This window comes from Xiphophorus couchianus, chromosome 5 (genome assembly GCF_001444195.1).
Source record: "Xiphophorus couchianus chromosome 5, X_couchianus-1.0, whole genome shotgun sequence".
NCBI lineage: Eukaryota > Metazoa > Chordata > Actinopteri > Cyprinodontiformes > Poeciliidae > Xiphophorus > Xiphophorus couchianus.
The window spans coordinates 31,191,510-31,206,473 of NC_040232.1; the positions used below are offsets into that span (position 1 = coordinate 31,191,510).

At 40.3% G+C, this 14,964-nt stretch overlaps 1 protein-coding gene across 3 annotated transcripts; it reads left to right on the forward strand.

Annotated features, from left to right (window-relative positions):
- Nucleotides 1-412: 412 nt before the first annotated feature.
- Nucleotides 413-11,584, forward strand: LOC114145054 (transcription factor AP-4-like). 3 transcript variants are annotated; one of them, XM_028018394.1, is made up of 7 exons: nucleotides 413-805; nucleotides 6,973-7,138; nucleotides 7,264-7,362; nucleotides 8,595-8,765; nucleotides 9,788-9,940; nucleotides 10,051-10,209; nucleotides 10,897-11,584. In XM_028018394.1, exons 1-7 carry the CDS (start codon nucleotides 717-719, stop codon nucleotides 11,050-11,052), a joined length of 993 nt encoding a protein of 330 aa, XP_027874195.1. In that variant the 5' UTR covers nucleotides 413-716; the 3' UTR covers nucleotides 11,053-11,584. The 3 variants fall into 3 exon arrangements, with proteins under 3 accessions (XP_027874195.1, XP_027874194.1, XP_027874196.1); XM_028018393.1 differs by having other exon boundaries at nucleotides 414-805; nucleotides 8,595-8,777; XM_028018395.1 differs by lacking the exon at nucleotides 413-805 and adding an exon at nucleotides 929-3,057 and having other exon boundaries at nucleotides 8,595-8,777.
- Nucleotides 11,585-14,964: the final 3,380 nt, after the last annotated feature.

Genomic DNA, 14,964 nt, shown 5'->3' on the forward strand with positions numbered 1-14,964 from the left:
ATATATCAATCTTAAATAAAAACTCAGAGGTCTGCAGAGAGCTCTTTGACATCACGCTTGGCGTTTCAAGGCTGTGAATAGTTAAGCAAATATATTTTTCTGTTTTTAATAAATTTCCAAATTAAAAAAAAAGACATCCACACGGGACACAATAAAGTACTTTCTGAGGTGTACTGGATATATATATATATAGTGTTTCCCCTTTGTTCTCAGTGCTTTCTTTGTACCCCAGTTGTCTCCTGCAGTTCTGATCGGTACTGTTTGTTCAGTCGTGGCTAATTTGTAGAACTGCAGTCGCTGCTGCAGAGCTTCAACAACAGAGCCCTGCTTGTTCGGTTTTCCGGAAAACCAGCTCTGATTCCAACCAGCTGTTTCCCGCCTCACACAGATCAGCTGCACACACACACAGACACACAGACAGAGTCGTAGTAGGCGGAGGCTGGAAGGCAACACACACACACACACACACACACGCTGGAGGGAACCCCATCAGCTGTGGAAAGAAACACAGCTCGATTTTACTTTTCGTTTTTTTTCCCTTCCCTCCTTCTCAGATTCAATTTTAGAGCGGGGGTTTTTAGGATCTGCGCTGCTGTGGGACGCCTTTGCGGGTTCCGCGATATAGACGAAAAACACAATACTTCAACGAGAGCACACGAGTGGGAAGGGGAAGAGAACAGCAAACACGAACTACAGAAGAAGGTGGCTTTGAAAGCATGGACTATGTCAGGATGCCGACAGAGAAGATAACATCCCTGCAGCACTTCAAGCGGACGGAGAAGGATGTTATCGGCGGGCTTTGCAGGTGTGTAAACCGCGTATTAATAATTTGTGATGCAGCCATACCATGTGCGTGAAGGGCTTTTCATGTGGCCGTAGCGTGTGTGTATGTGTGTGTGGTGCAGAGGGGACTTCGGGTAGCATGCTAGCTGTTAGCTGCTGGCAGCTGGAGTGTGCTTGTAGGAATTAGCTGTTTTTGTCACATTCGTGCCTGCTCTGAACTATTGTATATTATTCTAAATTTAACCTGCGTTAGAGGCGTTATTTGTGTAGGCGACAGTATGTCGACGGGATCTCAGTGAGACAACGAGATGGAGCGAATACATTCATGTCCAGATGGACGCCAACCACGTGGTAGTTAACACGGTTGCCGCTGCCGCACCAAATCATGTTTCAAATCACAATAGTTTATTAAAACCCAACTAGTTTCCACTGAGCGCCATTAATAACCACTTTCTGGATGGATGTATGCCCTTTGGGTTCGCCCAGCAGGTTTTCGGCTTCGGTATTTGCGTGTTTAAACAGCTGCTCCCTGTAGCGTGCGACGTTGTCATGTGCTAAAATTAGCTTAGCTTGGCTAGCAAGTCATATGTCGCTGCGCACTTTAAGTGGCAACCGTGTGGACTGTGATTGGGTTTCTTTACACCTGTGTTCACGACATTTGTATTATTTAAATATGTCGCTCGACACAAGCGAGGGTACACACATGAGTATATCTGCCTCTAACTAACAGCAGACAAAGCCTCAGCTCGATGCTAATGGCGTACAGCATTGTTCTCGGTGCCAGGGGGGCCTGCTGCTTCTGCAGGTGGTGTCACATTTCACTAACCGCTACCGCTCGAAGACGCGCCCCCTAGCGGTAGAAATGAAAGGAAGCGTATTTCTCCAGAATGTGACGTCATTCCACAGCTGGCTTGTTGTTTTTAAATCTCTTTTCTGAGATTTGTTTCAGCCAAGTTGGTTGTATGTTTTTGTAGTTATTCTGAACTAAACATGCTTTGTTTATATTAGCAAAACATTATATGAATAAACTGTCTAATCTATTCATGGATGTAAAACCTTTTAAAAGTTGTAATACTGGCAAAATTGCCAACTTTTAACAAAATGTAGGTGTTGCCATAAAGTGTTGGCACAATATGTGAGTCTTATACCTTCGTGGTTAGAGTAAATCTCAGTTAATTGACCTGGAACTGTTTTCATTGCATTTGTTACTGTAAAATATTCACGGCAACAGAAATTGAGTGTGCATTATTTTTCAAATGAAACAGTGTTGTTGCTTTGAGCTACAAAATATTCAAGTTTATTTTTTACACAAGTCAGCCATGTTAGGTTTTGAGGTCAAGGTTGGTAAGAAACCAATTCTTTTTCCACACACAACTTCAAAAATCCAATATTTACTTTTTCAAATGTCATTCAGGGTGATGTTACTTGGCAATCTTATTCTAAAACAATTGAAAAAATGTATGTCGAATATCAATTTTTATGGATCTTGGGTTGTTTTTTTACAGGTATTTGAAAACAATGAACCAACAAACTATGGATGATTTTTCTTTTAAACCCCAAAAGAAACTTAAGCAAGCTTCTGTTGCACCAGAATTCAGAAATTACACAAAAATGCAATTTGCAGCTTTAATTCCCAAGGAATAAAATAAAACTCAAGGGTACGAATATTAAAAAATTGCTTATTGAAAGTGTTTTTCACAGAAATTCTCCAGTGAGGAGAGTCTCTTTAATCAGTGAAGGTATTGTAGGTGGAACCTGATAACTACAAGTTTGTCACCTGCTCACTCTTCTTTCTGAGGAAAAACCCAAGTTAAAAAACAACAAACTCAAATTCACCTTCAAGTTTCTGTTTAAAACTTTAAGAAATGTTCCTTTTTTTAAAAAAACAAAAAAACGTTTAATTATTCCAGATTTCCCTGCTGTAGAAGCTACTTGATGTCAGTGAAACTGAGGCCTGTATTAAAAACCGACTGAAGTTTCTCACTCAGACAGCAGAGCGCGGCTGCTCGGCGTCGCCTGCGAGCTTTTACAGCCACGTGAACCGTGTCGCTTCTGACCTTCTGACTTCAACTTTGCAGATCCGGTTCTTCAGGTTTGTTGTGACCGTTTATGTCGTTAGTGGTGCCCCCGCCCCCTCACAGTAAATAAGAGCGAGGCTTTTTACTATCCCGGCGCTGTGAGCTCGAGAGGGGCAGCAAGTTCAGCCAAACTCGTGACCTCTGGAGCCAGACGTCAGGAATGTGAAGAGGTCACCATCAAAGTTATAAGTTAAAGGTTCGAAGCATCACATTCGGACTAAGTTTATTATTCCTCTTTCGTAGTTGTGCTTTTTTTTTTTTTTAGGTAAAACTAATGCATAAATTGGAATAGGTACCAAAATGTATTTTATTTCCCTGCTTTGTTTCAACGTTTTTTCACTTAAAAATATACTTAAACCTTTTTTTAGGCTTACTTTGAAGGGAGATAAAACAAGGCATCAGTTTTAGGACTTGCATGGTTTTAATTTGGCCACACTACATCTACAAACATGAGCGTATTAGTTTTTTATTTTTATTATTTTTTTTTTTTATTAGGTTTTAACATCAAAATACAAAATGTACAAAAATATATGAACAAGATATGTAAACTTTTTTTCTATAACAGAACCGAACATAAGTCGTACAGAACACATGGATAAGCCTTCCCAAATAAAATCCAGAGGAATAAGAAAAGAAAACAAGAAAAAACAAAAAGTAGATATGTTAGAAGAAGAAATAAAAAAGACATTAGTCTTGTGTGCAAAGTACAATGATATAAATATAGGTCTTAATAGTGAAAGAAAGAAAAAAAAAAAAAGGGGGGGGGAGGAGGATTTAAGAAAAAGGTACATCAATGGGTATTAATGACAAAATAAATAATTTGATAAATAATATGATAATGTAAATAAAAAGGTCAGGCAAAAGCTAAATTTAGTTGGGCACCATACGGGACGGCAATGTCTGAACAAAATCAAAAAACGGCTGCCAAATCTTTAAAAATTTAGTTGTGGAACCTCGTAGGGTAAATTTAATCTTATCAAGTTTACTAAAATGTAAAGCATCTTTAATCCAGATTTCAAATGAGGGAGGTAAAGCTGATTTCCAGCACAGCAATATTCTACGCCTCGCCAACAAAGTGAGAAATGAAACCAGATCAGCCTCATGTCTTGACAAAGAAACCGTCTCAGAAAGTACACCAAACAATGCAGTTAGTGGATCAGGCTGGATGGACATATGAGCTACTTCAGACAAGGCTGCAAAAATGTTTGTCCAATATTGCTTTAGTGATGGGCATGACCAAAACATATGGATCAGTGAGGCAGGTGTTTGATGGCAACGATCGCATTCCGGACTAACGTTTGGGTATATTTTAGAAAGCCTGGCCTTAGTCCAGTGAGTGCGATGCAGGACCTTACACTGAATTAGTCCGTATCTGGCACACAGTGACGAACCATGAACACGGTAAAGAATTCTATCCCACAAGTCATCTGGAAACAGAAAACCCAAGTCCTCTTCCCATGCCGCTTTGATTGAGAGAATTGGGGACTCACGAAGACAGCACAATCTCTCATACAAACATGAAATAGGACCCTTTTTCGGTGGGGAAGGTGACAGAAGATTATCCAAATCATTAACAGGAGGTTTAGAGGGAAAGAGAGAAGTTTTTTCCTTAACATAACTTCGGACCTGTAGGTAACGAAAAAAGTGGCTCTTTGGGAGGTCGAATTTTGCAGAAAGCTGATCAAAGGAGACAAATGTACCCTCCTCATAGAGGTCACTAAAGCTTTTGATACCATGAGAGAACCAAACGGAGAAAGCATTATCGATCATAGAGGGCCGGAATAAAGGGTTCTTGAAGATAGGAGATTGTAAAGAAAAAAAGTTTAATTTAAAATAGCGGCGGAACTGAAACCAAATTTTCAGAGTCACTCTCACCATTTTGTTGTTCGGAATTTCAGCTCCTGATAGCAATTTGGGAGCATAAACTAAAGCAGACAAAGACGATCGTATACAGGATGAGGCTTCCAAATCCAGCCAAGCCGGGGCACTGTCCAAATCATTTGCCTTTAACCAATAATTAAGAATTCTAATATTGGATGCCCAATAATAAAACATAAAGTCCGGCCATGCCATTCCACCCACACTTTTTGGTCTCCTAAGATATGATTTACGAATTCTAGAGGGTTTATGATCCCAAATAAATCCAGTGATGATTTGGTCCAGTTTGCTAAAAAAAGAAACGGGGATAAAAACAGGGACACACTGAAAGAGAAAAGAAAACTTGGGAAGCACGTTCATTTTAATCGTATTAATTCTCCCAGCAACGGATAAATGAAGCAAAGACCATCTATCTAGGTCTTGTTTGACCTTGTCCACCAACGGCTCAAAGTTAAATTTAAAAAGGTCGCAAAATTTACATTTGACCTTAACACCTAAATATGTAAAACCATCAAGGGCAACCCTAAATGGGAGAGAAGCAAGTGAATATTTTTGAGCCACCGAATTTAATGGAAAAATTTCACTTTTACCAAGGTTTAGTTTATAGCCAGAGACGCGGCTAAATTGATCAAGAGTTGAAAGTACAATAGGGACTGAAGAGGCTGGTTTAGAAATATAGAGAAGCAAGTCGTCGGCGTACAAGGAAAGTCGTTGTTCAATGCCTGATCTTGTGACCCCACTTAAATGTGTATTGGATCTAAGTGAGATGGCCAATGGCTCTATAGCTATTGCAAAAAGTAATGGGGACATGGGGCACCCCTGTCTAGTGCCTCTGAAAAGAGGAAAGTATTTAGAGTAAATGGAATTTGTTTTGACAGAGGCAAGTGGGGAAGTGTATAAGAGCTTTATCCATGAAACAAACTTATTACCAAATCCAAAACGTTGAAGTACATAAAAAAGGTAACCCCACTCCACCCTGTCAAACGCCTTCTCCGCATCCAGACTAATCACAAATTCAGCTTCACAAGAATCTGTGGGGTTATAGAGCACATTAAATAACCGTCTAACATTGGAGAAGGCATATCTCCCCTTAATAAATCCAGTCTGGTCAGGACTGATCAAAGATGGCAAGACAGTTTCTAAACGGAGGGCTAAAAGTTTGGCGAGAATTTTATAGTCTACATTTAAAAGAGAAATTGGGCGATAGGAGCCACAAGATAAAGGATGTTTATCCTTCTTCAGGATCAAAGAAATAGAAGCCTGTAACAAGGATGCTGGGAGAGTTCCAGTTTCAAATGAGTGCCTAAACATGTTCAGTAGGAGGGGAGCCAATTTAAGACTGAACTTTTTATAAAATTCGACAGGAAATCCATCCTGTCCTGGGCATTTTGAACTTTGCATATTATTAAGAGCACGTAGAACTTCTTCTACAGCCAAGGGCTCTTCCATTTTAAGACTATAAGTTCGGTCTAGTACAGGAAAAACAAGGTTATCACAGAAAGAGTGCAGAAGCGTATTAGTTTTTAATGACAGATTCAGCTCCATCTTCATATTCCATCTTCCCACCAGCTGCCCAGCTAAGCTCTAAAGAAAAGTCTGGACAAGTTGATTTGCACAGCACATTTCAGCAACACGGCAGTTCCAAGTGCTTTGCCCCATAAGAACATAATTCATGAGACATCACCTTTTGACAAATGGCATCATCAAAACCATCAAGCAAACATGCAACAAATATGTTGATCGATGTTCCATGGACGAGTTTTTCTAGGTCTTGCTGCTGGGACATTAGTTCTCTAATTCTGGAAATGTTCTTCAGGAAGGCTGACTTTGTAACTGTCTTTATGTGACACTGGAGGCTCAGGTCTGAGTCCATCCCCACAGCCAGAGTTCGGGTCTGACCTCTAGCTTGTAGCTGTGGCAACTGAAGCTGTGCGCTGATTCTGTAGGTCCAAAGATGATCCCCGCAGTATGATACGGCCACTGCCATGTTTCAAGTGGTGGATTCAGTGATGTACAGTGTTAGTTTTCACATGTGTACTCTGTTGACTAATTAGGGGGCTTCTTGGTTGCACTGGATTGTATTTAGGGGTTACATGAGATGCATGTCATTCTTTGGATTTGTTTTTCTAAAAAAAAAAAAAAAAAAGTGCTGAGGGTGTACAGATGTGGATAACTAAGACATTTTGTCTCTTCACGGGAGAATATTTTTAATTCTCCTTCCGATGTCTTTCAGCCTGGCGAACATCCCCCTCAGTCCGGAGACGGCCCAGGACCAGGAGAGACGGATCCGTCGGGAAATCGCCAACAGCAACGAGCGGCGGCGTATGCAGAGCATCAACGCTGGATTTCAGTCCCTCAAAACACTCCTGCCACACACAGACGGGGAGAAGCTCAGCAAGGTAGATTCTCCTGTGCTATAATGAGCAAATCCGGGTCTTTAAAGTCTCTTTTTATTCCTTTTTCACTGACAATATTTAGAGTTTTTCAACCCTAATTTGAGCTGCTTGTTTCTCCTCTACCTTAGGCCGCCATCCTTCAACAAACAGCGGACTACATCTTTACCTTGGAGCAGGAAAAAACCCAGCTGCTAACCCAGAACAACCAGCTCAAGCGCTTCATCCAGGTTAGAACGCTAATTGTGGATTTTTGCATGTGACCGGAAACGTTGTCTCTAGTTTTATTGGTTTTAAACCTCCGTCCTCAGTGTTGTTGTATTTTTGCCTCTTTTGATATTTTCTGCATATCGAGTTTTCATGTACATATTTGCTTGCCTCACTGTGTTGCTATATCAGCATCAACATTGATATCGGCCGACGTTAGTCATTTTCTAACACGCTGTTATCCGCCCGATAAGTAAAACTGGGTCAGTGTTAATAATAAGGGTGAGGGTGGCCGCGTATCCTTAAAAAGTTAAAATCATGCATCTAAAATTAAGGCCGTAATGTCTTAAATTAATTTTTTTTTTAAATGTCACAGGTCCTAAATTTAGTCTTGGCAGCGCTATTCCATCTCGTATCCTTTTTTCCTCTCATAGAAATTTTTTTTATTTTTCCAGGCAAAGATTTGAGACATCCACTTTGCGTTCTGTGACGCAAGGCAGTTGAGGCTACCGCTAACTAGCTTCTAATATACCCTGTCTTGCTAGCTGGCATTTTTTGGTTTTATAATAAATTATTACAAATTTATGGCCACTTGGCTGAAAGAAGCTTGTACAATTAAGAGGTCTTAAATTCCATTCATAGTGGTCTTTAAAAGTATTAAATTTGAGTTGGTGAAACCTGCAGAAACAAACGAAGCTGAATATGTAACATTGGTAAATGTTGATGTCTTGCAACCAGCCCAAGATTTCAGAAGGGTTCCCATCTAAAATGGTGATTAGCAGAATAATTTTATGAATCTTTATATTGATTTCTTTATGTCTTATTTTGATTGAAATCAAAATTAAAACCTAAATTTCCCAGCCTCTTTAAAAATGTGGTATATGACATCTCTGGGTAACTCACTCTATAGATTTTTCTCAGCCAGCATTTTAATTATTACAAAAAAAAATGGAAGAACTCACCAGACACCACTAACTAGTCAGACGAGAACTTGGTTGACAAAAATGTCGTCCTGTATTTCACCTTGAAAGCAGGTGTTTGTTAACGCCTGAGCAGCATGTGGTGAGGTGTGTTTCATAGCTGGAGGTTTTGTTTTGTGTTGTTTTGGACTTTTCTTGGTTATTTAGTTCTGCCTTAAAGACGCACTTTCAGCTCATTTTAATTCTTTTATTCCGCCTCCAAGCAGAGTTCTGGTTCGATTCGGTCGCTCAGTTAGGAATTGCGTGCTTACAACATCACGTTTCGTTTCTTGCAGGAGTTTAGCGGCTCCTCGCCCAAAAGGAGGCGAGCCGAGGAGAAGGACGAAGGCATCGGGTCTCCGGACACGCTGGAGGAGGAGAAGGTGGAGGAGCTGAGGAGGGAGATGATCGAGCTGCGGCAGCAGCTGGACAAGGAGCGCTCGGCTCGCATGCAGCTGGAGGAGCAGGTGATCTCAGCTGTGCGTTTAACTATTATAAACTCTTCCCCATGTAAATGAACGCTGTCCTCGATGTTGAGCCAATAGCCAATGTTAAGCCACGCTTTAGGAGAGCAAACACAGTGCTGATTGTGGTGCCGACACATTTATCAGCCCAGCAGCCAGGTCCTGATTGGGTCACATCCTGGATCTACCTGAACAGCAGGTGCTGCACACAAACAGGAACTCGAACAAGCAGGTTGAACAAGAGGGAGGGGGGGGGGGGGGGGGGGGGCTAAACACTGACGGCTGCGTGAGCGCAATTATAGACACAGCTGACTCGACCAGAATTTCACCGTCGCAAAGTTGGAGGAGTTGCCAACATCTTGAGAAATAGTTTGATCTCTTTAAAGCGATCTCATTTTGTCACAAATCCAAAGCATTTCTTCCTGTTTGGAGTTTTTACACCATAATTTTTAATGAACTGTGTGTATACTTTAGTGTAAATTTCCTCTTGAGTATGTAAAGCTCAGAGCAGCTCCCAAATGTTTATCTGAACACTATTTAACTATGTTTTAAATTAGGGATGTCCTGATCTATTGTAGACATCAGACATTTGTTGGATATCAGCATGCATCTTAAACTAACTTAATTACGTGTGATTTTAATTGTATTTCTTATTTATGGAAACACCACTATTACAAATTTGTGTGTTTTTTGACGTTAGTGGAATATTGCAATAGTTCTGCGGATGTTTGTAGCGGGAATATTAGGGAATGTATTTGCAGGAGTGCTGAGAAAAAGTCTGGTTAATAAAATCTAACATTTACTGTAGAAATGTCTGGAGGCTCCAAGCTAACTCTCTGGGTGCTTTTATAGAGCCAGTAAAGAACAAAATTTAGTTAAACACTTTATTGGAAAAACCTTAAATTAGAAGTCCCCCTTTTTTTCCTGTAATTGATGCATGTTGTGGGTAAAATACTGTGCGGTCACAAATACTCCACACCCGTCTTGTAAGGACGTGCTCAAACTGAATGGGTATCTGCTTGTAGGTGCGGTCTCTGGACGGCCAGCTGCACCCAGAGCGTCTGAAGGTGATCACCCAGCAGGTGGAGGAGGAGCAGGCCCTCATCCAGAGCCAGACGCTGCTGCGGCTACAGCAGATCCACGCCGCCGCCGCCGACAGACAAACACACAGTCCTCAGGTCTGAAACGCTCCTCACTCCCGGCGGTCCCTGTGCTCCAGATAGATGAGAATCATTGGAGGGGAAATAAGATCTGGACTCTGGTTTCAATTTGATCTTCTGTCTTTCAGGTGCTGGCTCCGCCCACTCCGCCTGCCCCAACCCACCACCCCACTGTCATCGTCCCAGCTCCAACACTAAACCATCATGTCACTGTGGTGACCATGAGCCCATCTGTCCACACCAGCACCGTGTCCACTTCCAGACAGAACCTGGACACCATTGTGCAGGTTGGAGCTTGTTCTAATGTGCGCCAACGCTAAAGCACTAACTATAAACATTGGTTCCGCTACAGCGCTAACAATAGGCATTAGTTCTGCTAAAACACTAACTATAAACAATGGTTCTGCTAGCTCTAAAACACTAACTCTAAAAAAATTGTTCTGCTAAATTGCTAACTATGAACATTAGTTCTGCTAACTCTAAAATGGCAACTTTAAACATTAGATCCACTAACGCTAACTGCTAGTTATAAAAGTTGGTTATGCTAACACTAACCACTGGTTCCGGTACAGTGCTAACAATAGGCATTAGTTCTGATAAAACACTAACTATAAACAATGGTTCTGCTAACGCTAAAGCACTAACTATAAGTATGAGTTCTGCTAAAGCGTTATCTATAAACATTAGTTTTTCTAATGTTGAGGGGTTACATGGTTTTTAGCCAAAACTAATGCTAAAGTGCTAAATTCAACCACTGAACTTTATTCAATTGAGAGCTTGGAAAACAGCTGAGAAAATTATAGCGTTTTACACTTTGTCCAGGGGAATTAATTTAGGGGAAGCTACGCGCGCTAAATGTTTTGAAAACTAGCCAAAATGCTAAACGGCTAAGCAAAAAAAACTAGTTAGCAGATTTGCGGAAGTGTGCCCACCTCTGGTAACGATGTTACTGTTTTTTGCTCATCCCCTCCCAGGCCATCCAGCACATTGAGCGCACCCAGGAGAGAAGAGGCAGCTCCGAGGACGAGCAGAGGAGAGCAGTCATCGTCAGCCCCACCCACGTCGCCATGGACACTGCCTGCTCGGACACAGACACGGACACGGAGGGTGAAGATTGTTTGATGAACTGACCCGCCCCCACCCTGAACTCCTGCCTATCCCCGCCCCTCCAACACGCACACAAACACTTAAGACACCCTACTCACTGTAAGATTCCCTCCAGGAGCTTGACTACTCATGTTAATCTGTCTTTGGCATTACCTAAACTCCTAAATCCAGTGGTTTAAGCTCTGCGTCAAGTTTTGTACTGTAATTTTTCAGAGTATTGAAGAGGTAGGAAGGTCAGCGTGCAGGATCCATTGGATCTCTGCAGCTACTTGAATAATCAAACGGTCTACTTGTAGAAAAAAAGAAAAAAAAAGGCTGTCTGCCCCGTTGTTTCTCGTTTGTGCGTGCTCTCCATATAGTCCCAGAATCATCGTCGCCCTCTTTCTGTCACTCCTGACAGTGCAGCTACAATCTAATGGAGTCAATTTATCAGAAAGATGAATGTAACGACACAATAAGCAAGGAGATCCTTATTCACATGTTTTGTTTGTCGTATATTTCTGGTGGCTGTCAAATCTTAAGCTATTAAATACTAAATTTAAAAATTTGAACCTACACATAAAATCTTTCTTACTTGAAGAAAAGAAAAAAAGCTGTTTTTAAACTCTAAATAAGCCTTTAGAAATAAGCTGAATTCCTTCTCTGGTCTTTCAGTTTAGATGTTTATATATATATATATATATGTACTTATATATATATATATATATATATATATATATATATATGTACATATATATATATATATATTTTTTTTTTTTTTAATTAAGTGTCAGGGTCGCCAATCGTTGAAGGTTTTGTCCTAATTTAAAATTAGTCGACTTTTCTTTTACCATTTTTTTGTTTGTTTCTTCTTAACAGGAGGGAGGAGAAAAACGCACCATTACGTTTTTAACTTGATGTCGGCTTGTTGCATGAAAAACATTCAGGTGCCGCATTTTTGTAAATAAGCGATCAACCCGAGACGGTTTGACTGAATCAGACTCTTTGGAATCTACAAATATTTCCATCGAAGTTCTGAAACAGATGGGCATGAATCATGTTTCCAGCATTTCCCCCCAAGGGCCTGAATCCACCATCTGGTCTTGGTGACTATGCACTAGAGATGTTGGGATTTATGCAATTCCATCTTTTGTACATTTATTGTTCTTTTTTTTTTTTTTTGTCACTATCATTTAAACATAGGGTGAAGTTCTCTATGCACCGTGTATGAAACTTGACGTGTTTAAATGGAAGAATGTAGTACTTAAGAGGTGCTTGTTTTAGTCGTCACCGTGGCGATCTGCAGGGGCGCAACGAGCCGAGGCCAAATGTACCTGCAATAAGTCACCTTTCCTTTTGTTTTTGTTTTGTTTTTTTCCCCCAGAGATTTAGTCAGATATTATGTTGAACTCGACAACAGAGGAGAAAATTTCTGGTGTCGTGTCTTGCAACAAAAAAAAAAGAGCAAATCCCACAAAGCAAAGTTTAACCAGCAATAGATTCTCATGGTTTGATAACGTTGAGTAAAAATACAACGGTGTCACAGTTTGTGCAGAATGTTTCTTTTTTAAATCTCAAAACAACAGCAATCCCTGCTGGTGATATGTGCAAAATTAGACTTTTATTTTTTTTCTGACCCGAAACAAATGAGGAGTACAAGAGTCTTCTTTAAGCCAGCTGTCCGGCAGAGCACAGCAAAGGGTGGAAGGACAGTCGGCTATATATGCGTATTATTATTTTATTTTTTTTACACGTAGTTTGGCTATAGAAGAGAACTTTATTTACAAACGCATCCGGTAACTTCAGCGACTGTGGAGGCACCAGGCACGGACCGGTTTGTTTGGTAGAAACTGTTTTATGTGCTTCTGTTTACAAAAACAACAGCAGCAAATTATTCCAGCAGCTGCTAAGATAATATATTTATCTGTTATACTTATGATGAATAATTGTTTGGTTTTTGGGGTTAGGGAGTAAATGGAGAGGTTTGTTGGCGATGCAAGCAAGAAGAAAGGGAGCGATTTCCATTTTCATCCGGAGAAAACTCAAGTACTTAACGTGGCAATTTATTAATAATACATCTAAAGCACAGGTTCTGCATATTGGAAAAATGTTCTTGTTTTTAGATGGTAACGCCTCAAACTTAAATATTCCTTTCAACGGATAACCGGCCCATGCCTGGTGCCTCCATTTTCTGAAGTTATTACTTCCAAGAAAACAGGAGTCGTAGTGTTTTTTTTTTGTTTTTTTTCCCAGCTAATGTACAAACATAGACTGTAACTCTTTAATTAATGTAGGGAAACAAATCGATTTACAAAAGAGACAAATTTAACCTTACACGGCTTTAGCGGGAAAACCGAAACCCGAGCATCAGAAACACTAACAGCGAAGTTTTTGACGTTGAAAAGCTGAAGAGAATTGCAGATGTGCCACACATATCCCCCCCACTGCGCCCCGCGCAGCCCCATCTCTCCTGGTTTTCTTTTTGAAATGCCCCCCCAGCCCTCGTGCACCTCATGTTACTTTGCTTGTGTTTCTGCTGGGACTCTGACTGGAAACCCCCCCGTGCTGCAAAGCCTCTCTCCTGTCATACTCTATTTGAGTCGCTGATTTGATGCTGTAAACATTCCTTCGTTTGGATTCGTTCCTGTCTATTGATGTTGTGTGTTCTTTTGCCAACCAAATGCATCTTATTTTTTTTTTATTTTCTTGTCTTAAAGTAGGTTTTTGTTATGATTTTTTTTGCATTCTGTGACACTGTCTTGTGTGGGATGTTTGGGTTTTGTTCACTCACTCATCAGCTGGTTAGAGTAGTATTTTCAAGCCAAACATGGTTGGGAAGACGGGGAGGGAGGGGATTACATATTGATTGTGAAGCTTTGTTGAAGGGTTTAGTGTTGCGCTGATCTCAGTTGATCCACAGCCTAAATCTCAGGTGTGGTTATCAGTCGGAAAATCGCTTCACCCTTTCATGTTTCTGTACATTTTGTTGGCAGCGCGGCTGTTCTTTTGATGAATTATATATATATGTATATATATATATATGAAGCACTTGTTCTGTACTGCCTAAATCATTTTTTTGTTTCTCTTTTGCTGCCTTTTATGTTTTCTAAGCTGTTTTCCGTGATGCAGTTTAACCTGTCGTTTGGCTCTTTAGTCTTTTTTTTGTTTCCTGTTTTCCATTTATAGTGACAAGACATTTTTTATATATATTTTGTGTGACTTAATTTTTTTTTCTCATCAGTCCAGGGCGATGCCAAGCTGTTATATTTTGTTTATTAAAAAAAAGGATGAACCGGCCTTTGTATAAAAAAAAAAAAGAGTAAAAAAAAATAAATAAAATTTGTACTTTTTTATTACACTCCCTTGTTTCAGTTTTTTTTTACATATAAAACTGTCTGGCCACGAGGTGGCGACATTTTTTTGCATTTTTAAGAGTTCTATTAAAGTTGGAATTGATTTTATTGTAGTTATTTGTTGGTAATTTAGCAAAATATGAACCAATGAATCAAACTGGGACTTATGGAGCTAAAACTGTCTCATAATTCACAAATGCACAGCACGAGATTCACACTTGTATATCTTGATTTACAAGCTGTTTCTGGCCTGTGAGTTACGCTGAGACTCCCCTGACGTCTCAATCCACAAATGTCTTTTTTTAATAAATGGTCTATCTGATTGGATGATCAGCAACCAATCAGATAGCTTCCTTGTTTCACCCAATCATATGAACGAAGCCCCACGTTGGGGTAATCTATGTTTCAGCCAATCACATTAACCCATTCCAACAGCGCTGTTGCCATAACGACAGCACCGACAGTTTAGACCTCTGCCTGGCTTCTGGCAGCGACAGAGGAGCTGTAAGTGAAATATCTATGTAATGTATTTAGCTATTTATCCCCACGTTATCATTATTAAAGTTAATCGATTTAATTGAGCAACTATCATCACAAGCTAGC

Coding starts and splice junctions, on each gene's coding strand:
- LOC114145054 (XM_028018393.1), top strand. CDS start 717: ATGGACTATGTCAGGATGCCGACAGAGAAGATAACATCCCTGCAGCAC. Junction 8,778..9,787: donor AGGAGCAGGTGATCTCAGCT/GTGCGTTTAACT, acceptor ATCTGCTTGTAG/GTGCGGTCTCTGGACGGCCA. Junction 10,210..10,896: donor ACCTGGACACCATTGTGCAG/GTTGGAGCTTGT, acceptor ATCCCCTCCCAG/GCCATCCAGCACATTGAGCG.